We start from the raw sequence: 23,559 nt of genomic DNA on the forward strand, positions 1-23,559 counted from the left end.
CGAGCTAGCAGGGACGTCACTCACTGGTTCGCTCATCCATACAATAATTGGCTCATCTAAAAGTACCCTAACTTATATCAAGAAGTAACAAAGTATTTTTCACTTTAGTCTTCATTCACACGGGTGTGATGATTTTTGTCCAGCCACAGCGTGGGCGAAAATCATGTGAACGTGAAGTAGCCATGACCGAGTCACGGCTGCAACCCCCATTTCAACGTCCATTAAGACAGCCGAGGCTGCGGCTCATATACGCTGCAGCCCCGGGATGCTGTTAGGATACCAATCCTGCCCCCTCTCCACCCCTTGCTGGCTTAAGGCAAGGGGAGGGGGCGGGAGCACAACAGAGCGGGGACGTCACTCACCCATTGAAACGAGAATCGGCTCGTCTAAAAGGACCCTTCGATTCCTTTTACATGGGATGACTGTCAGATGCTTCAATGCCCAACAGTTGTTCCAAAGAATATCGCTCCTATGTTTTCACACAGGAGAGCTAATTGCTCAGTGCATAGAGGCGAAGCGCATGGATATCTCTTCCAGCTCGACACCTCCAACAGATAGCTGTTCATAGATAATCGGCTAGGGCTGATTATTATTGTAGGCATTTACTATAGGCCGCCTGGACAAGCAGAAGATGTGGAGGAACTCTTTCTACATCAGATGACCAAGCTCTCAAAGAAGCCCAACATAGTGATCATGGGAGATTTTACTCATCCAGACATTTGTTGGGAATCTCTCAGGTAAAAGTAATGGATCCAACAGATTCTTATCCGCTCTTGCTGACAACTTTATCTTCCAGAAGATAGAAGAGAAAACAAGGGGATCTGCTATCTTGGACCTAATTCTTACCAACAGGGAGGGAATGGTTGAGGAAGTAAGGGTGGCCGGGACCTTAGGAGGCTGTGATCATGATATCCTTGCATGTTGGATAACAAGGGGAGGAAGACCTGAGAAGACTCAGACCTCAAGGTTGGATTTCAGAGAGGCAGATTTTAATGAACTCAGAAAGAGGGAAGAATCCAATGGCTGGATGTTCTTAAGGACAGAAATGTCCAAGAAGGTTGGGAAATATTGTGAAATGAGATTCTCAAAGCACAATTGTTACCAATCCCTAAAAGAAGGAAGAATGGGAAGCATTTAAAGAGACCAGGATGGATGAACACAGAACTTGCACACATGTTAAAAGGTAAGAAACATATGTTTATCAAATGGGAAGAGGAGGAATATCTAAAGAAAAATATAATGGGGTCTGCAGAAAACTGTAGGGCAAGTGTCAGAAAAGATAAAGCTGATAATGAATTGAGGCTTGTAAGAGAGGCCAAAAGCAATAAGAAAAGGATTTGGGGGGTCAAAAGCAAAAGAAAAGTCAAAGATGCTATTGGATGCTTACAGGATGAAAGTGGTGAATTGGTTAAGAATGATGTTGAGAAGGTCGAACTTTTAAATTCCTATTTTGTATCTGTTTTCACTCAGAAAGTAGATGTAACATTAACTGATCTTCCCTGTGCTATTGGGGGAATAAAAGAATGCAGGCTATATATAAGCAGAGAGATGAATTCAAGTTTCAAGGTCCAGATGTATTACATCCTAGGATACTAAAGAAAAGCAGAGGAGGTAATTGCTGAACCACTCACCATAATCTTTGAAAATTACCCGAGAACAGGAGAAGTCCCAGAAGATTGGAAAAGGGCAAATGTTGTCCCTATCTTCAAAAGAGGGAAGAAGGTGGATCCAGAAAACTACAGGCCTGTGAGCCTGACTTCTATGCCTGGAAAGATCTTTGAACAAATTATTAAACAGCATGTATGCAAGTACTTGGATGAGAATGGAGTAATTAACCAGAGCCAGCATGTGTTTGTAACAAAAAAAAACAAACAAAAAAAAAATTGGTACCATGTTAGCCAGTAGACCAAATCACCAGAGCCACCAGGATACCCAGAAATTGACTACTCTAATACAAGGAGAAAGAAAAAAACGGACATATGCATCTAGTAGTGACCTACAATTCACAGCTAGAGGTACTAAGGAAGACTGCAAAGAAACTCCATCATACTTACTCAAGGATGACCATCTGACCACCATATCACCAGACCCTCCCCTTCTGTGTTATAGGCAACCTCCTAATTTGAGGAACTTTATAATCAGAAGTGCATTGCCTTCTGACACACAAAAAGGAACTTATCCATGTAAGGTAAGGAGCTGTAAGACCTGCTCACATATACTGACTGCGAACAGGATTTGGATCCCCAACACACAGCAGGACTATAAGATCCCGGGGATATTTACATGTTCCACATCTGATGTTGTGCACCTGATCCAGTGCAGAAAATGTCCTGTTGGGGGGGTTTATATCACGGAAAAACAGGACAAAAACTGAGAGCCAGGATGAGATCTCATCGCCTATCAATTACAGAGGGAAAGACTGAACTACCTGTGGTGAAACATTTTTGTGGTCAGGGACATAGCATAGAGCAGATGAGAGTTATCATACTGAAGGGCAATTTCAAGTCGCAGCGTCACAGAAGGATTTTTAGTGTACAAATTTATGGCCATGTTTGATACCCTCAAGAATGAAATGAACCTCAGCTTGGGATTCTTGCATAAGTGGAAAATATGAAAGGTCTGAAGGAGGTCAAGAGGGATGTCCTTTTCCAATCATTTCTTTTTTTTTTTTAACTTAATGATGTTGCCGTCCAATAGGTGGTGCTGCATCTCCTTCCATGTGCAGGTTGAAGGAGAGATAATACACATCATAAAACTGTCACATTCCTGAGCTCAGTGGACTGATTAAGTAGTGTCTCAGCTCTGTTTGTCTGTTGTTTTACATTTTGAGCGCAAAACAGTCTCAAATTTCTGTGTGTGAACATTTATATTTTAATCAAGAGGGGGTATCCTCTCTGCCTTTGTATCTATATATATAAAGATGAAAGTCCTCACTGACTCACTCACTGACTGACTCACCACTAATTCTCTCACTTCCCGATGTCGTAGAAACATGAAATTTGGCACGAGCATTGATTATGTCATAAATAGGAAAAGCTAATGGGTCCCAACTCGATTATTCAATTCTAAGCGCAAAAGAATTAGCGTCCAAATTTTACGTACGTAATCTAATTTTCTCACTTCCCGATGTCATAGAGACTTAAAATTTGGCACGATCATTGACTGTGTCATAAATAGGAAAAGCTAATGGGTCCCAACTCGATTATTTAATTTTAGTGCAAAAGAACTAGTGCCCAAATTTTACATACGTAATATAATTCTCTCACTTGAAATTTTGGCACGCGCATTGATTTATGTCATAAATAGGAAAAGTTAATGGGTCCCAACTCGATTATTCAATTCAAAGCGCAAAAGAATTAGCGTCCAAATTTTACATATGGAATCTAATTCTCTCCCTTCCTGATGTCATTTTATATAAAGGAAACGTCGCATGGTTGCCTCCCCGTGGTGTTTCCTGGGTAACGCAGAGAACTATGCAAAATGGTGAACATATTTTTTTCCTCGGTATCTCTAAAGTAACCATGACTTCATAAGATTTTCCGTGTGAACACCAGATAAACACCAGTACCAAATTAACTCGGGCGAAGCCGGATATATCAGCTAGTATTATATATGTGCCCCATCCAAACCAATTCCATTTTAGCCTGAGGAAGGATCAATAGAGAATCTGAAAGCTTGCTTAAACATGTATTTTTGTTAGACATTAAAAGGTATCATATCTACAAGATTACTTGGTTTCTCTCACTGAGAACAATCACACTGTTACAAACAAGTCATGCCAGACAAACCTAATTTCCTTCTATGACAGAATCCCCGACTGGGTTGATCATGGAAATGCAATAGATATAGTTTATCTTGACTTTACTAAAGCATTTGACAAAGTATCTCATCCCATACTTATTAAAAAAAATGACCAAATCTGGGATTGACAAGGCAACTGTTAGGTGGATTTACAACTGGCTGAGTGATCGTACTCAAAGAGTGGTCATAAATGGCTGCACATCCAAGTGGAAGAATGCAACAAGTGGAAACCACAAGGCTCTGTCCTAGGCCCAGTGTTGTTCAACATTGTTATAAATGATCTGCAGGAGGGAATTAATGGGAAACTGATCAAATTTACAGACGACACAAAGCTAGGAGGCATAGCTAACACTGGGGAAGAGAGAGACAGGATTCAGAAAGATCTAGAAAAACTTGCACAGTGGGAGGCGACTAACAGAATGGTATTTAACAAGGAGAAATGCAAAGTCCTACATCTGGGCAAGAGAAATGAAAAAAGCACATACAGAATGGGAGGAATTGGGCTAAGCAGCAGTACATGCGAAAAAGACTTGGGTATACTAATAGATCATAGACTGAGCATGAGTCAACAATGTGATGCAGCAGCCAAAAAGGCAAACACAATTCTGGGATGTATTAAAAGAAGCATAGAGTCTAGATCACGTGAGGTCATTATCCCCCTCTACTCTTCCTTAGTCAGACCTCATCCGGAATACTGGGGCCAGTTCTGAGCACCCCACTTTAAAAAAGACACTGACAAACTGGAGCAAGTTCAGAGAAGAGCTACCAAGATGGTGAGCGGTCTGCAAATTATGTCCTATGAGGAACAGTTAAGGGATCTGAGAATGTTTAGCTTGCTGGAGAGAAGGCTGAGAGGAGACTTAATAGCTATCTACAAATATCTGAAGGGCTGTCACAGTGCAGAGGGATCAGCCCTATTCTCATCTGTACAAGGACAGACCAAAAGCAATGGGATGAAACTGAAAGGGAAAAGACACAGATTAGATATTAGACAGTGAGGGAGATCAATGAGTGGAACAGGTTTTCACGGGAGGTGGCGAGTTCTCCTTCAATGGAAGTCTTCAAACAAAGGCTGGACAGACATCTGTCTGGGATGATTTAGTGAATCCTGCACTGAGCAGGGGGTTGGACCCGATGACCGCGGAGGACCTGATGACCCTGGAAGTCCCTTCTAACTCTACCATTCTATGATTATCATTTGGTTCTTATGCCTGCGTAAAATGAAAAACAAATGATAAGTGAGTGATTATTGTTTGCCGTTCAATCAGTAGTCAGGTTTATAGTGAACGATTATTTACAGTTTTGCACGATCCAATGATTAACTGAATGATAATCGTGTGTAAAAGGGCCCTTAGGAAACGTTGTGTTCTTGGGGGTAGAGATTTTTCTGGACTTCCTGTCCCTAATCCCGTTGATGAACACGTTTCCCCAATTTGGCAGGAAATGAAAAATAACATTCAACTGTAAAGTAGAGATAAACTGTCCAAATCCCCTGAGCCCCTAATAAGCCTAAGCTTGCCTACTTAGAGTGGTAGAGTACACAACTCTCAGTGGCTTACCTTTCAAGGAACAGAGGATCAGGTGAGTAGAAGTCCAATCCTACAGACATATTTTTGGCCATTCTTGGCTAAAGCAGCAAAGGTTTCAGGCATTTATCTAATGTGCCTGGACAGCTTTACCTAAGAGCCTAATAATATATCAATTTGAAGAGCAGAATGTTGATATGTCTTCTAAATGGAATATCTCTTGTTTGGGTCGCCCCATCTCCCCACAGGTAAAAAGTGTTCCAGGTGGTCTTCCTGATGAAACGTCTACCATTATTTACTCTGAGAAATCACAAAGCCCAAATAAGGTTCTGAGTAATAGCAGCATCTACAAACCACCTAGAGAAGAGTTTGAAGAAACACCCAACAGCCCCCTTACCGGCAGGTGTGTAGCAAATATGTAAGGCTTGTATTTTGGACATTCATTAAGAACATCTCTACAAAGTTCTTCTACATAACATTCAATAGTGTTTTTATAAGACTCCACAAATGCATGATAATGCACCATAACTAATTTATTTCATATTCTACATGGATGTAATACATATGGTCCTAACAACTGTGGAATCACATTTTTACCTTTAGAACCTCCTATGCCTTTTGACTTTTGTTATGACCCCTGGTGGTCTGCTGTTCCCTAGATATACAGTAGATGAAATCAGAGGCGGAACTTGAAGCTCCTGGGCCCCAATGTAAAACCTGTAAATGGGGCCCCCAACTATAATGCTTTATTCATAGTACTGGGCTCCCTATGTGGAGAAGAGAGACCTTATGGGCCCCCTAAGGGTCCTGGGCCCGGGTGCAACCGCATCCCATATATAGTTATGCGCCTGAGTGAAATATTTTCTTCTAATGCTTATTCCATCAATCTCTTTATAAAAGTTGCCTGGAATGAGTCTTCACATCCATACAGAAAGTTAGCATTAGAAGGAAGTGCCATGAAAAATCTAAAATAAAGGAATCAGTGGTCAGTGTTGACGTTCCGGAGCACAGGGCACGGGAGCTAGCAATAGCAACACATTAGTGTTTCTTAAAGGCATTTACATGGGGCAATAATCACCCGAATGATCTTCCATATGAACACTCATTGTTCACTGTCCGCCATAAACATGTTGGCCAATTCACTCACTTGTTGTTGGTCACATTACTTATCTGGACATAAAAATGTAATCAGTCCAACATAAAAATGGTCCCTCACTTTTATCAGTCGTTCTCCGTGGGGAGCGCTGATAGCATTGTTTCCCCATGGAGAACAAAGGATCTGAGTGCAGATAATAGCCTCGGTGAAGGCTTACTTTGCATACCTAATTGGTATTTAAGTAGCTGAGAAGCTACTTAAATAACAATTTTTATGCAAAATGATCGCTCAAAGCTGTCCCTCATACTGTCCTTCGAGCGATTATCTGCTCGTGTAAATGGGCCTTAAGTTTGTCTTCAGTATATCCCCTTGTTGTAAACGGCGGATTTGCTGGTGGCAATAAACTACATGACAGGGGAAGTAATGGCCGCCCAGGCAAAAAAAACCTCATGATCAGGCCGGGCTCACATGAGTGGGTCAGATTCCGTATGCAGATATTTACAGTGGAAGACCCGTGAATGATCGCAGAGACGAATCGCGAATAGCATATGCGTGCGGTTTTCTGCGCAGATTTTCAGCGTATGATCAGTGTATCTTCCATGTTGAAGAAAGATCACAAGCAGGGAATGACCTCAGAAAGTTGCCCAACCCCCTGGAAACCCTGTTCTATCGCCCAGACAGCGTTCTCTTGTGCCGTCGTGGTGAGATGATCTGAGAGCCTTCAGGACGGGATGCTGCTCTCTTGGCTCGGTTGGTTTTACACTACTCATTTTGGAAGTAGTATAAACCATTTATGGAGGAGCCCAGAAGAACAAGTGGAGGTTGCAGACAGCAGTCTGGATGGGTGTTGCTCCCAAGACTCCGTCCTGCATTGCCTGCCCACCAATTCCTTCTTTTCTTTATACCACTTGTATCTGGTTCCTAGCAACTTGTGAGCTAATCTGCGTCCATGCGCAATGTTAATTTTGAATTCACTGCGGATCGAACACATCCATGGAGATCAATAGAGCCCATATGTGCGGAATCCGCGGTAAAATAGAAAGTACTGCGATTTTTCTTCCACTCGCGGAATTCCTACCCGCAAGTGTGAGCAAACCGGTGAAAGTCCATGCATTTTAATGCTCGCATATCCTACGCGTGAACGGCAATCGTGGAGTTCGCAATTGAGATCTGCTCATGTAAGACCGCCCCCTAATTGCAACATTTAAAGTAATCGAGTTCTGATCGACTAAAGGCAATTTATTTCCGTGTAAAAAGTTTTCATTAGCAAATGAGTTCAGAGAATTGAAAGTATAAATGGGAAGGATTATTGCGGGTGAATGGAGATGGAGCGCTGGGGATTGTCGCTGCCCGCCCGTATCCATGCACAGCAAGAGAGTAGTTGCTCTGCATAATGAAAATAAAGGACGTCCGAGAAGCAAACAAATCCCCGTTCATCGTTGAGTCAGGGCATTTACAGAGCGATAATCATCCAGGTTCCTGCTGGATGACGGGAATCTGAACGATCAGCCCATGTAAAGCACCTTCACACCCAAAGAAGAGCAGTCACAGGGGGAGTAACAGAGATAAAACTTGGGGCGGAATAGCTGCAGACAAAACACTGCGGCCAACCAAAACATAAGTCCTTGTTGGACAGGACATCATGCTTGTAGTGCTTGAAGTAGGTCATCAGGTTCATACGGATAGCTGCAGGACAAATTGGCTCAATTGGAGACAGAAGCACCCTCAGCCCAGGTGACCAAGGCCCAAAGGGAACGAGTCTTAGGCCTTATTCACACAAGTGTTTTATCGTGGCTAAAATGTCGGCCGAAAATCCCAACTATCTGAAGCACTGGATTTCAATGCATTTGGCCAGATAGGCGATTTTTAGCCACATAACGCGACTGGCAAAGGTAGGTCTTCACCTATCTTGTGACCGGAATATGCTGGCGGCTCCCATAGACTCCTATGGCTGAAAATTGCAACGCTCGTGTGAAAGAGGCCTCAATGTGTATTGGAGGAGACGCACCTCTTGTTTGATGGCGGCACACTAGCTAGCACTGTTGCCTTGCAGTGTTGGGGTCCTGTGTTCAAATCTAATCAGAGGCAACATTTGAAAGGAGTTTGTGTTATCCTCGCGTTTTCATCGGTTTTCTCTGGGTTCCTCCCACACTTTAAAATGTTCTGACAGTGGCGCTACAGAGATTTGAAATATTGGGGTACATTTACTAATACTGTCTAAAAGTTATACAGTGCAAACTAAGACAGACAGTGTTAATATGCACCAGATTGTCTCTTCTAGGTTTATACCCCCTATTAGTTGCATTAATTTATGCCTAACATTGTGCCAAAATTTTGGTGCAATCTTTGGCACAATTTAGGCTAAACCATTTATTTAGGAGAAGCTGTGAAACCTGTTAAACATGTTCAAAAATTCATAGTAAATGAGGCACAATGCATGTAAGACAGATTTCCGGGGCAATTGGTGCCAGAAAAATGACATACCGTATATCCTGGATTATTAGCCGACCCGAGTACAAGCCGAGTCAATAAATTTTTCCACAAAAAACTGGTGAAACTTATTGACTCGAGTATATAGTTAAAGAAAAAATGCAATACTCACCTCCCAGCCGGCGTCTGTGTCCCCGGTACGATGACCTCCCCGGCGGTGCGGCAAGCTGCTTGAGAATTCTCCCCGCTGTCATCTCCCTGCTCAGATTTGAATTTCCCCGCCGTCAGCGCTGTGTAAGTAAGCGCTGTGATTGGATTGAGTGCCAGCGAATCACAGCTGACGCTCTATAAACCAATCACAGCCATTCAGTGATAGTAGAGGACCGGCAGCACATAGGATCCTTCATCAAATATCGAGTGGAATCAGGAATAAAATATCCATCCAGCATTTATTGAAGTAAAAGTCAAGCAAAATCACAACAGCGACGTTTCGGCCACCAACACTATGGCCTTTGTCAAGCTTGTCATCAACTAAATGGCTGTGAATGATCGCTGCTAAATGCTGCTAAACTCCCTCCCACCTACGGCCGCTGCCATGGGCTCCCATAGGACCCGTGCAGCGGCTGGACGTATTCCAGCCAAAACGTAGTTCTGAACTATGTTTTGGGTCCGACGTAAAAACGCCCGGCGCTATATTGGCTGGTCCGGGCGTTTTTAAGTCTCACAAATACACCCATGTGTTCTGATGCATTGGAATCCAATTCATCAGATCACAGCGCATATCATCCGGCCGTGAAAACAGCGGGCCGATATGCGCTCATGTGAAAGAAGCCTTATTCTGTGGGTTGAGGGCATGAGGTCTCCAAACTTTGACCATAATCTATGTTCTTATTACATGGCCTTTCATATATTGTTATTATGTGGCCTTTTGTACATAATATTGTATTTTTCCATTCTGGTTTTCAGCTTGATTGTAAGATTTATAAAGGTTGAAACTTATAAATAAATAAAAAATAAGTCATGTTATTTGTATAGCACCAGCTTATTCCGCAGCGCTTTCAATTAATTATTATTTATTACCCCCCACAAAGCTGGGTATTCATTTTACCGACTTCGGAAGGATGGAAGGCTGAGTAAACCATGAACCGGCTACCTGAACCAAGCGGGGATTAAACTCTCAACTTTCAGAGCTTAGGACTGCATTTCTGCGCCACACTAGGCTTTATGAATTTCTATTAAAGAAACATACTCATGGGTAAAAGATGGACCCCATTAAGCATGTGTCTGTGTTAGGACATTTAGATTGTGAACACCATAGGGGACACAGACCGATGAGTGATGAAAAATATGCGCACAGCATTGCAGAATATGTTGGCGCTATATAAGCAACAAAAATAAGGCAGGAAGCATGGTTTCCTGTTAGTAGAAAAACGTTGACACCGTTTTGGGAAGGACAACTGCATGAATATTCTAAAATACCATCCAGCCTTCCATCTCCCCAACCATGGATACAATCCCATGGTGGTACTTGAGGATAAGTTAAGCATATTCTGCTGCGGCCTGTACCTGGACTTTATAGTGTTGATGACCCAAAGAGGTGGAGAGATTGCCGTCTAGGCTTGGACATAACATCTCAGTCTGCCCCCTACTGGAAGGGTTGTAGAGCAATCCTCTACCCTTCACCTTGGAGGACTACTATTCTCAGATCCTACTTTAGTCTTCTGTTGTAGACAATCACATTTCCAGTTCTAAAAAAGTATTTGTTGAAGAATGTTTCAAATTGAAACCCTTTCTTCTTATCAAATACTTTATCCAAAATATTATCCAGCCCTAACCTGAAAACTTAGCTACCTCTGACGTCAGTGTGCACCCAGAATCCTCCTCCCCTGACCTCTCCTCCTTAGTTCCGCATGAGAGGACAAGGGAGGAAATGTTCCAGGCACACAGACTGACTTCACTGTGCACCTGGGATCAGCGCCTAGAAGAGGAGGAGGTATATATATGGTTTGGCCGGGCTGTAATTACTGTGGCTACTGAGGGGGTTAATATTATGCTGGGGCTACTGATGGGTTAATACTACAGAGGGGGTTAATATTACTGCTGGGGCTACTGAGGGGGTTAATATTTTTATTGGGGCTACTGTGGGGTTACCATTGCTACTGAGGGGGTTAATATTACTACTGAGGCTAATGTGGGGTTATTATTATTACTGGGGCTACTGTGGGGTCACTATTGTTACTGAGACCAATGTGGGGGTCACTATTACTACTGGGGTCACAATAGGGGTCATTATTACTACTGGGGCCACAATAGAGGGTCACTATTACTACTGGGGACAATATGGGCGTCACTATTACTATTGGCGGGCATGGAGGCTCTAGTACTGTTGTACCACCTCTAGCTTGGATACGAGATGTGATACAAGCAGGCATGGATGCTCTAGTACCCTGTTGTACCGCCTCTACCTTTGATACAAGATGTGATATGGAAAGGCATGAAGGCTCTAGTATGCTGTTTAGAGATGAGCGAGCGTACTCGCTAAAGCAAATTACTTGAGCGAGTATTGCCTTTTGCGAGTACCTGCCCACTCGCCTCAAAAGATTCGGGTGTCGGCGGGGAGCGGTGAGGGAGAGCAGCGAGGAACAGGGGGGAGATCTCTCTCTCTACCCCCCGCTCACCCCCTGCTCACTCCTGCAACTCACCACTCACCCCCGCCGGCACCTGAATCTTTTGAGACGAGCAGGCAGGTACTCGCAAAAGGCAATACTCGCCTCTAGCTTGGATACAAGATGTGACACGGTCGAACATGGAGGCTCTAGTACCCCGTTGTACCGCCTCTAGCTTGGATACAAGATGTGATACGGGGGGCATGGAGGCTCTAGTACCCTGTTGTACTGCCTCTAGCTGGGATACAAGATGTGATACAGGTCGGCATGGAGGCTCTAGAACCTTGTTGTACCACCTCTAGCTTGGATACAAGATGTGATATGGGTGTTAAGGACCGCTAGGTCACATTAACCTTTCAAGCCTTGGGTTCCAAATCAATTTGTATCCGGTGCACCACGGAGGCCAAGAACCACACAAAGAGTCGGTTTCTAGTTCTCCTCAGATACGTAGAGAGAGCCCCGGCAAGTATATAGCTCACTCTGCTTAAGGCGTACGTACTCTGAATCTTTATTAACTTTTCATAGCGTTTCTCAATACAGGAAAGGAATATGTCATTAGTCACGGCTTTAATCTCATTGGGTTAAAAAATAAAACATTACAGCATAGTGTGAGAATATATATGAAATGTCCTTCAAATGTTAATGTTATCTCATCCTCCCTTGTGAGTTTGGATGGTCGCAGCATCTTATTAGCACGATTCGTTTTTTTCCCAGAGCTCAGGGCGTGGGAGGGTTTCTTCTGATAACGATTTTTTCAGGCTTGGTTCTCGGAAGAATAAAAACAAATCATTAGACATTGCACCGAATCTCATGCTCTAAAGTTATTTCTACTTGAATTATTGTTTCACTACGCACAAGCTTATTTACATCTTGTAATGCTCCATTTTGTATCTAGCAGCCATTTTGAGACAGATTCTTCCATTTTATGGACCTGTACCTTCTCATGGGCAGGCATGGAGGCTCTAGTACCCTGTTGTACCACCTCTAGCTTGGATACAAGATGTGGTACAGGTCGGCATGGAGGCTCTAGAACCTTGTTGTACCACCTCTAGCTTGGATACAAGATGTAATACGGGCACGCATGGAGGCTCTAGTACCTTGTTGTACCGCCTGTATCTTGGATGCAAGATGTGATACGGGCAGGCAATGGTGTCCAAGGAGGCGGCAGCATCAACGGTGTAGAAATTGTAGAAAAAGGTTTTATTGCTCCATAAAATGGCGACGTTTTGACTTAATCTAAGTCTTTTTCAATACAATTTCTACACCGTTGATGCTGCCGCCTCCTTGGACACCATTGCATTTATTTGGGGTTGGGTTCATGACTCCACAGGTGGCTTGGCATACACAGATTGGAACCTCTGCACTTAAGTGCATGTGTTAGGTGTGCTGCGGGACTTTCCTATTTCTACTGATACGGGCAGGCATGGAGACATACAGGTTCCATATGCTATCCTCCACATATCGCTTCACATTTGCTGTAACTGAGCCTCTAGATTGTGCAAACTCGTAGGCTGTGAAAGTTGGTGTCCCAGATGGTCCCATACTCATTCTATTGGAGATAAACCCTGTGAATGGGCAGCAACGGAAGTATGACAATGTTGTGGGGGCTCCTGTGACCCCCTTGTGTGTGCGGCCGAGCATTATCCTGCTCGAAAATATACAAGGAGATGTATAACTTACACCAGCTGTACATAAATAATTATATACATGAGATCCCCAGGTTATACCAGCATGCTCCATACTATATACAGGGAGATGTATAACCTATACCAGCTGTACATATATCATTATATACAGGAGATCCCCAGGTTATACCAGCATGCTCCATATCACTATATACAGGAGATGTATAACTTATACCAGCTGTACATATATAATTATATACAAGAGATACCCAGGTTATACCACCATGCTCCATATCACTATATACAGGAGATGTATAACTTATACCAGCTGTACATATATAATTATATTCAGGAGATCCCCAGGTTATACCAGCATGCTCAATATCACTATATACAGGAGATGTATAACTTATACCAGCTGTACATATATAATTATATACAGGAGATACCCAGGTTATACCAGCATGCTCCATATCACTATATACAGGAGATGTATAACTTATACCAGCTGTACATATATAATTATATACAGGAGATACCCTGGTTATACCAGCATGCTCCATATCACTATATACAGGAGATGTATAACTTATACCAGCTGTACATATATAATTATATACAGGAGATACCCAGGTTATAGCAGCATGCTCCATATCACTGTATAGAGGGGATGTATAACTTATACCAGCTGTACATATATAATTATATTCAGGAGATCCCCAGGTTATACCAGCATGCTCAATATCACTATATACAGGAGATGTATAACTTATACCAGCTGTACATATATAATTATATACAGGACATACCCAGGTTATACCAGCATGCCCCATATCACTATATACAGGAGATGTATAACTTATACCAGCTGTACATATATAATTATATACAGGACATACCCAGGTTATACCAGCATGCCCCATATCACTATATACAGGAGATGTATAACTTATACCAGCTGTACATATATAATTATATACAGGAAATCCCCAGGTTACACCGGCATGCTCCATATCACTATATACAGGAGATGTATAACCTATACCAGCAGTACATATATAATTATATACAGGAGACACCCAGGTTATACCAGCATGCTCCATATCACTATATACAGGAGATGTATACCTTATACCGGCTGTACATATATAATTATATACAGGAGATCCCCAGGTTATACCAGCATGCTCCATATCACTATATACAGGAGATGTATAATGTATACCAGCTGTACATATATAATTATATACAGGAGATCCCCAGGTTATACCAGCATGCTCCATATCACTATATACAGGAGATGTATAACTAATACCAGCTGTGCATATATAATTATATACAGGAGATACCCTAGTTATACCAGCATGCTCCATATCACTATATACAGGATGTATAACTTATACCAGCTGTACATATATCATTATATACAGGAGATATGAGATATCTGCAGCCGTACATTTGGGTGTGCTCTTGCTTAACATCTCCCATTGTTTTGTATTGGGGCCAGCAATAACATGTGATAGGTGCGCACGATGCAATGAAAGGTCTCCCCATTGTCAGCCGCGGCTGAGGATCGCTTCTTTCCTGGAATGATACGAGATACGTTTTTGATACAAAAATGCTTCACATCCGCTGCAATATCGAACTTATCCATGTGAAATATTGGCCTAAGAGGCTACAAACAAATCCTTATGTAGTCCAGGAAGTGGGTCATGTTTGGAGGCTTATACCAAGGGGCTAAATCAAGTATGCAAATTCGTTTTGCAGCTGTAGGCAGCATGGTTTAGGTATGGCTACTGGACAGAGGGGGGCAGGCCGAGCTGAACATTTGCATCTGGGCCCCTGAGCCTTTAGATACGCCCCTGCCTTCACTAGATGCATGGAGGCATCAACGATGAAATGTGTAGGTCTTTCAAACACAAGTTGCATCCAGTGAGACAAACAGGGATATAGCCATGCAGGTAGCAGCTAAAAGCAATACCTGGTGGGAATATGGCTGTTGTCCTGCAGTTAATGGGGCAGTTTTATGACAATCGTTATAAAGAAAAACTGACTCTCTTGCTGACTCTCAGCTTTCAGTTTGTATTCTGCTCTTGAAAAATGAAAACTTTGCTGTGATTGTGTTAGGTTGTGCTGCTGGGATCTGTAGTACTATTAGAGTTTCTCCAACCAGCCAACCCCCTTTGGTCTGCTGCACATAAATACCAGCCCCTCTGATTAGAGAGTGCTGGTCATTTTACTGGTCGTTTTTCCGTCTCAGAGCTGGTGTTATGCAGATTAGCTTGCAGCATGTCTCTCACCTTTCCTGAGGATGGTCTGGACAGCTGTTGTCCTTTAATTCAAAGAAGGCGGAAAGCAGCACGACCTTTTAGTGAGCACACGTGAATACACTTATGGTGCACGTTCCTCACCAATGGATCCGGATTTGTAGATCCTCACACCAGACAGGAGAAATTTCAAAAGGAGGACCAGCACGCTGGATAAGTTTTTCTTGTAAAAATCTTCTTTTATTTCCCTAGTATAAATGCATAAAACAGACTGCGACGTTTCGACCTCACATACTAGGTCTTTATCAAGCATGCAGTACCAGGGCAATAAGCCCCTATTAAATAGAAAACTAAAAACAACACCCATAATGCCCACACTATACACACCCACAGATACACAACAGATGATTGGTCCAGGCTTGAGTGCCAACAGCTGTAGTAAATAAATCATTATTGGTTAGAAAATAAACTTACACATGTCTCCACGATATATTGCAGCTGATCCGGCATCCATTATCTCAAAGAACACCTCTATTTCTATATTATCTAATCAGCGGTTTGCCATTATCTCCAGACACACCTCCATTCCTGTAATATCCAATCAGCGGTCTGCCAGGGACCATACTAGTCACCCAAGCATTACTGAGCATGCGTTAGAACCAACATCCTACACTCGGGTATGAACCGGAACTGACGCGACGCGACGGATCATATGACAGTATGCTAGGGATGTTGTCCTTGTCTGCATCTTATGCGGGCACCTCTCCCTTCGCCTTTGACAGGTGCCCCACTTCCCCTGATTAGTAAGAGACAGGGTCCTTCCATCTTTGCCTGGAGTTGTGTATTTGCAACACTGAGAGTTGTTGTGGTTTTATTTGGACCCCATCTTTCGTCCGTGCTGAGGTGTGGTGCTGTAGTGCGCCCAGAGGAAATAACACATTGGTTACTATGGGCAAGAAAGACAATTTTACTTATGACACTTGTCATAAAACTGACCCATTAACTGCAGGACACAGAACAGAGTCAGAGTGCTGGTCATGTGACCTGGAAGGCAGAAGAAAAGTCCAGAATACATAGCCTGGAGGGGTGAGCTACAGAACTGGATTATTTACTGTAACGATCAGTGATATTATAGTATAAACTGTTGTGTGTGTACATGGCAAATAGTAATCGTTACAGTATATAATGCCAACATAAATCTCACTCTTAATAGACAAAATAAGACATAGCGTGCAGTAGTAAACCAATAGACAATCTGAACACAGGAGCAACAAGTGCTTGGTCTGTGCAATGATCCGGTATATAATAACACTGTTTCCGACCACTTTCGGCCGCTATATGATATTTTTCACCAGTTCTGCTCTCCTTAGGCTCCTATTTATAATTGTCAGCTTTTCCTCACTTTAGTGGGAGGAAATGTGCTGCTTTGGTCTCTCCCAATCCAGGGCTGCCTGTGTGCTAGAACTTTGAAGTGCATGTGTTCTAAATAAGGGCTCCCACCCACTTGCGTTAGCGAGTTGCGTTTTTTAGCACTGCAATAGAGCGCTAAAGCTTTGTAGTTTGACACGAATAAGTTGTAATGTGGCTATGCACATTTGCGTTTTTTTCTCGCTTGCGACTGCCCTATATTAGTGCGATGTCCTATTTTTTTCTCGCCCACGCAAGTCTATGGTTGCCGTAAAAATGCATCGCACATCACAGAATCGCATGCGCGACTGTGTTGCGATGCTTTGCTCTATAATTAAGTTTAAAGTGTCAAAAACACTGCGATAAAAAAACGCAGGACAGTCACAATGCATAGAGCTTTGCGATGCGAGTTTAGTGGGGGAAAATCGCAGCGCAATCGCACAAAAATCGCACGTTGGCAGCTGCGATATCGCAGCGATTTTAAAAACGCACTATCGCCCTCGTAAGTGGGTGGGAGCCGTTATGGAAAGGGAGTAATCCGCTGCCAATTTCCAATAGCGGTAGCTTATGTTCCTGAGAACAACCTGAGAAAAAAAAAGAATCAGGCAACTTGAGATGCAACTAACCAATGCTCATCCTTCTCAATATTTGAGTTTGAAGGACCTCATACGCATTAGATGGCCGGCCAATCCCGCGGAAGTTGGAAGGTTTGGCCGATATACATCTAAGGCTACCTACAAAAAGCCAAAGACGATATCACGGCCGCGCACGCACAATGTCCAGCGGATGGGAGCCTTTTTTCTGTCTAAACACCTCCCATCACTTCTGTGAGGTTGCGATCCTCCAGCAGGCTTTCACCCACATTGGAGGATTGGTAAGTGTTTCCCATTGTTTAAATGAGAAACCTCACATTGCACTTGCATGTACATCAAACGTCATGCATTGTCTTTCCAAGGAGCGTGCAGAGATAGAGCATTCGGCAATGTGGCAGAAAATCGCAATGTATATGACTCCATTCAAAAGAATGGGGTCCATATTTGTGTAAGAAGTGTGCATCTCGCGAGATTTTCATGGCTGTGTGAAAGCAGTGTAATGTGTATAGCCTGCTTCAGCCACTAAGCAAACAATGACATTTGCAGACAGTTAACTGGAACCAATCATCTATCTGTTTTAGAATAAATTACTACAGTCACAGCTTTGGGGTTCAGTGCTTCCCCAATGCAAGAAGAAATTGTTTAGTGCTAGAAATTGTCAAGAAGTTTTTCCTAGTTGGTTATCATGCCAATAAATGAGTATGATCCTGTGTTGTAACAGCTCATCTGCATCAGTTAGAGAGACCCAGGAAGTGAGCAGGGGAAGGCCTCCAGTCCGAAGGGGGCGACGATGGAGAAGAAACCCAGAGCTGGATGAATCCCAGTATGAAACAGATTACACAACAGCAGTTGAATCTGGAGACGAAAGAGATCTGGAGGAGTGGGACAGGTAAATACATTAGGAAACCATGATGGTGGAACTTAGGCAAGGCTTGAACACCAATCATGACTGGTGAAAAACACAAGGAGTCTAATAGAGCCGTTCTCTCTACAGCCTATGACTTGTAAATTGTACTTATGCATATAGCTGCACATGGAGGCGAATGCTGGTGTGCATGAACAGTGACACAGATCCCTGCCTTCTTGTTGATTGAACTAGACAGGGAGTATATCTACTGTAGATATAAATGCATGTTAACAAGGCTGGATAAAAGATGGTGGAGGCCTCTGGGTAAATACTCTGGTGGCCCTCTTTATCTGTGGAGAAATGAATCATAGAGTCATAGAATGGTGGAGTTGGAAGGGACGTCCAGGGTCATCGGGTCGTCCAGGGTCATCGGGTCCAACCCCCTGCTCAGTGCAGGATCACTAAATCATCCCAGACAGATGTCCGTCCAGCCTTTGTTTGAACACTTCCATTGAAGGAGAACTCCCCACCTCCCATGGTAACCTGTTCCACTCATTGATCCCCCTCACTGTCTAATATCTAATCTGTTTCCTCCCTTTCAGTTTCATCCCATTGCTTCTTGTCTTTCCTTGTACAGGTGAGAATAGGGCTGATCACTCCGCACTGTGACAGCCCTTCAGATATTTGTAGACAGCTATTAAGTCTTCTCTCAGCCTTTTTCTTTGCAAGCTAAACATTCCCATGCAAATATTCAATGAATAGCTGAGCACTGCCTCTGACTGGTCACAGCACGTAGCCAATCAGAGGCAGGGCTTTCAGGAGGCAGGGATTTTTCAGTCCCCGCACAGAAGAAATACAGAAGAAGACTGCTGGGGACCACAAAGAAGAGACAGACAGCGCTTCTAGGTGAGTTATGATTTTTTTTTATGCAGCTAGGGATGATTTTCGGGGTAGGGCTTATATTTCAAGCCCCCTCCCAGAAAATCATTGCTGTAGGGGTTGCCTTCATCCCATTGTTTTCAATGGGGCAGCAGAAGCAATGGGATAGCATCGCGGTCCTCTGCCACAGCTGTGACAGCTGTGGTAGGGCATTCTTTCATCCCCGCACGGAATCCCTTCATCACTGAACACTGTGGCACTGTCACAGTGTTCAGTGATGAGGGGACTCCCCGCAAGGATTAATGGAACACTCGGGGAGTCCCCTCATCCCTAGGGTGACTAAGGTGTTAGCAGCGGGACATTTAAAAGGTACTTCCATGCAGAAGCAGCTTTTAAATGTCCTGCTGTAAGCAGTGGGAAAGCTATTCCCTGCGCAGGAGTTTTCATTAACTCCTGCTCCCATAGGAGTCAATGGAAACTCCTGCAAATCACGCACCAAAGATAGTGCATGTCCTATCTTTTTTAGGTGCGCACTGTTTTGCAGTTCGAATTCCACGCATGTGAACGCTTCTTTAGAAACCCATTGGTTCTTTTAGAAGCGTGCATTAAGTGCGCTTGTCTGAATGAGCCCTTAGGGAGAGCACCAAGAAGGCATAAGGAGACTTATAAGGTCATTCATGCTCCCCAACCCGCTTCGCCTTCATTCCAGCAGCACTTTGACCGATACCAGCGATACTTAGTCCTGTGTAATTGCTGCCCAACAGTTCTTCAAATGTAAATGGATCATAAGGAGGTGCTTGGAACCACACTGTGCTGCTGGGAAATTAAGTTTACAAGCTGTCACGTGTCTCCAATGCATCGGATCCCATGGCCGTATTCCCGCGGCATAAAAGCGTCCGGCCGGCCAATATAGCGCTGGGCGCTTTCACGCTGGGCCGAAAAGATAGTCCTGGAACTATATTTCAGGCTGGAATACGTCGGCCACTGCCATGGGCTCCTATGGGAGCCAATGACAGTGACCGGAGAAGGGAGGGGATCTTCTCTCCTCCTCTTTCCTTCCCTCCAGCTGTTTGCAATGGGAGGGGGTGGGACGTGAATAGCTGCAGACAAGGGGCAGGGGGTTGCTTAACTCTGCCCCCGTCCTGCCCACTCCCATTGCAAACAGCCAGAGGGAAGGAGAGAGGAGATGAGCTGGCGAGGGGGAGAGAAGGGAAGGCAATCGCATTGCGGCCTTGGCGTATGTGCCGCTGCCGTCTGAATGGGTGCACAAACGTTAGATTTGTGCGCCCGTTCACGCATTTTTATGGCACCTGTGGGCGCATGTAAAAACACCTATGGATGCGTGAAAGATGCCCCCAGGTGCGTTTAGATAGAACAATTATCAAAAATCACTCAAATGAACTAAAGTGAATGATAATCGTTAAGTTTCATTGCGAGCCAACAACTGGGCAGTGAATGAGGTCCGGCGCTTCTCATTCCCAATTTCCACCGATGACTTGCCAGTGTAAATAGGCTGCTGATGATGTCAGCAGCTCGTTAACGGGGCAATGAGAATGCTGAGATTCTTGTTAGATGCAACGGGGCCATTAACCTGTGGAAGTACCTGGAGCTAGAACAGATACATCTGCAGGCGGTGGAGCCTCTCGAGCTGACCTCTTCCTGAATAATGAATGTGTTGTGTCTCCCTCTTTAGTTTGTACCCACCAATTACCTCCGATTTCCAACGGCAGGATTATAAGCGCGAATTTGATTCTGACCTGAAGCGATACAAGAAAATGTGCGCAGAGATGGATGATATCAACACTCAGCTGCAGCAGCTGAACAAGCAACTCGATGGACTGGCGGAGGGCACCACGCAGTACCAGGTACTGCACCACATCCATGATTAACCCTAACCCCTTCCTCTTAGAAACAGCCATACGGCAACCTTAACTGAATGATTCTGTGTGCTTGCAGGGAGTGGCAGAAGAGTACAACAGGCTGAAGGATACTAAAAGAGTAAGTGTTCCTGCATCTCGCTTTACCTCAAACTTGACTTTCTATTATTTCCTCATAAGCGGCTTTCAGAAACGTTTTCCTTTCCCTGCGCTATATGTGTGTTCTGCAAGTCAATGATATATATTAGGTTAAAGGGATCACAGACTTTTATTGCATAACCACAGGGTATTCTCTGGGACCTGCAAATACTCCCAAACTATGCAGCAGCAGCACTTTGCAAGTGTCAAGTAAAATGCCAACACTGAATATATGACTGTTTGCATTATATTAGTATGCTATGCTTAAATGACCTGTTACTACTGTATATACACAGCACAGCTAAAATGTACAAAGCTAGACAGCGAAATAAGTGGATGCTGCTGCGCGCTATTGTGGCTGTAATGCAAAAGCAAACATTCAAAGTATTTGCAAAGTAAGTGCCAAGAAAATGCCGAGGTTGAATATACACATTTGAACTGCATTACTGTTATATTTACTGTGCATATAACATGAGGTTCCTCAGGGAGCCGCACCAGTCTTCAGAACAGGGATCTCCTGAGATGTCCAGCACACTTGGCTTTTTCTTAAAGGGGCACTAACTTTTCAGACAACTTCTGCTCATCTACTAGCTTGTGTTAGTCTCATTGCAGAAATATACGTACATTAACATGTTGTTGTTTTTCCACTGTAAACCACATTTGAAGTGTGTGTATACATATCATAGTGGGTTTACTGACCATTTAGCCAGACTACTGCAATTGTCCTGGGAGAGCTGAGGTATTAACCCCTTAGTGACCAAGCCTGTTTACGCCTTAATGACCAGGCCAAATTTTGCAAATCTGACATGTGTCACTTTAACATGGAAAAACACCAGAAAGGTTTTGCATATCCAAGCGATTCTGACATTGTTTTTTTGCCACATATTGTACTTCATTTAGGCGGAAAAAATAGACCGATAGAATTTGTGTTTATTTATTAAAAGCACCAAAATTGGGAAAAGTTTGAAAAAATCTTAATTTTTTCACATTTCCAACTGCAATATCTTAAATATGTGCAAACATAATATAGAAATTTTTGCTAAGATTTATATTTCCACCCGTTTACTTTAGTTTGGGCGCACATTGGAAAAACTTTCGGGTTTTTTTAACCATTTAGGAGGCGTACAAATTTAACATTACTTTTCAGCATTTTGAGAAACGCTTTGTTTTCCTACACCAATCCAAGATTGGAAAGGCTCATAGGAGTCAAAATGATAGATACCCCCACAAGTGACCCTATTTTAAAAACTACACCCCTTAGTTTATTCACTGAGGGGTGTCATGAGTATTTTGACCCCACAGTTTTTTTTCAGGAATTAATTCAATTTAGAGGAGAAAAAGTAAAATTTCATATTTTTGCAAATCTATCATTTTAAAGACATATTTTTTTCCTATAGTTTACTTGAAAATGAGGATTTACACCCCAAAATGGATACCCCTGTTTATCCCGTGTTCAGTAATATACCCATTGTGGCCCTAATATTATATCTGAGTCCACAACGGGGCCCAAAACGAAAGGAGTAGTCAGTGTCTTTCAGAACAGAAATTTTGCTTGAAGTCCTTTTAGACCCCATTGCACACTTGTAGAGTTCTTGAGCGCCCAAAACCATAGAAAACCCCCACAAATGACCCCATTTTGAAAACTAGACCCCTTAAGGAATTTATCTAGGGGTGTACTGCATATTTTGACCCCACAGTTATTGAATGAATTTAAGCCAAGCAAAAGGAAAAAATTAGAATTTTTGTTTTTTTGGCAATTCTGTCATATTAAAAACAGCTTTTTTTGTACAGCACACATATGAAGGAAGACTCGCTCCCCAAAATGGATACCCCTGTTTGTACTGTTTTCAGTAATATACCCATTGTGGCCCTAATCTTATGTCCGCATGCACAACGGGGCCCAAAATGAAAGGAGTAATCGGTGGCTTTCAGAACATAGATTTTGCTTGAAGTCCTTTTAGGCCCCATTGCCCACTTGTAGAGTTCTTGAGCGCCTAAAACCATATAGAACCCCCACAAATGACCCCATTTTGAAAACTAGACTCCTTAACGAATTTATCTAGGGGTGTACTGTGTATTTTGACCCCACAGTTTTTGAATAAATTCAAGCAAAGCAAAAGGAAAAAATTAGGATTTTCGTTTTTTTGGCAATTCTGTCATTTTAAAAACAGCTTTTTTTGTACAGCACACATATGAAGGAAGACTCGCTCCCCAAAATGGATACCCCTGTTTGTACTGTTTTCAGTAATATACCCATTGTGGCCCTAATCTTATGTCCGCATGCACAACAGGGCCCAAAATCAAAGGAGTAATCGGTGGCTTTCAGAACATACAGTAGATTTTGCTTGAAGTCCTTTTAGGCCCCATTGCCCACTTGTAGAGCCCTTGAGCGCCCAAAACCATAGAG

General features: G+C 43.2%; 1 protein-coding gene across 2 annotated transcripts in view; it reads left to right on the plus strand.

Annotated features, from left to right (window-relative positions):
- Positions 1–23,559, plus strand: part of LOC136628676 (occludin-like) — a 53,239-nt gene that overhangs the window by 14,977 nt on the left and 14,703 nt on the right. For both annotated transcript variants that reach the window (XM_066604775.1, XM_066604776.1), the window contains exons 4-7: positions 5,576–5,730; positions 18,133–18,300; positions 20,831–21,002; positions 21,094–21,135. In XM_066604775.1, coding sequence (XP_066460872.1) covers positions 5,576–5,730; positions 18,133–18,300; positions 20,831–21,002; positions 21,094–21,135 — 537 coding nt within the window. The remainder of the gene's footprint in view (positions 1–5,575; positions 5,731–18,132; positions 18,301–20,830; positions 21,003–21,093; positions 21,136–23,559) is intronic.

The sequence above is a fragment of the Eleutherodactylus coqui genome, chromosome 5 (genome assembly GCF_035609145.1).
Source record: "Eleutherodactylus coqui strain aEleCoq1 chromosome 5, aEleCoq1.hap1, whole genome shotgun sequence".
In the NCBI taxonomy this organism is placed as follows: domain Eukaryota; kingdom Metazoa; phylum Chordata; class Amphibia; order Anura; family Eleutherodactylidae; genus Eleutherodactylus; species Eleutherodactylus coqui.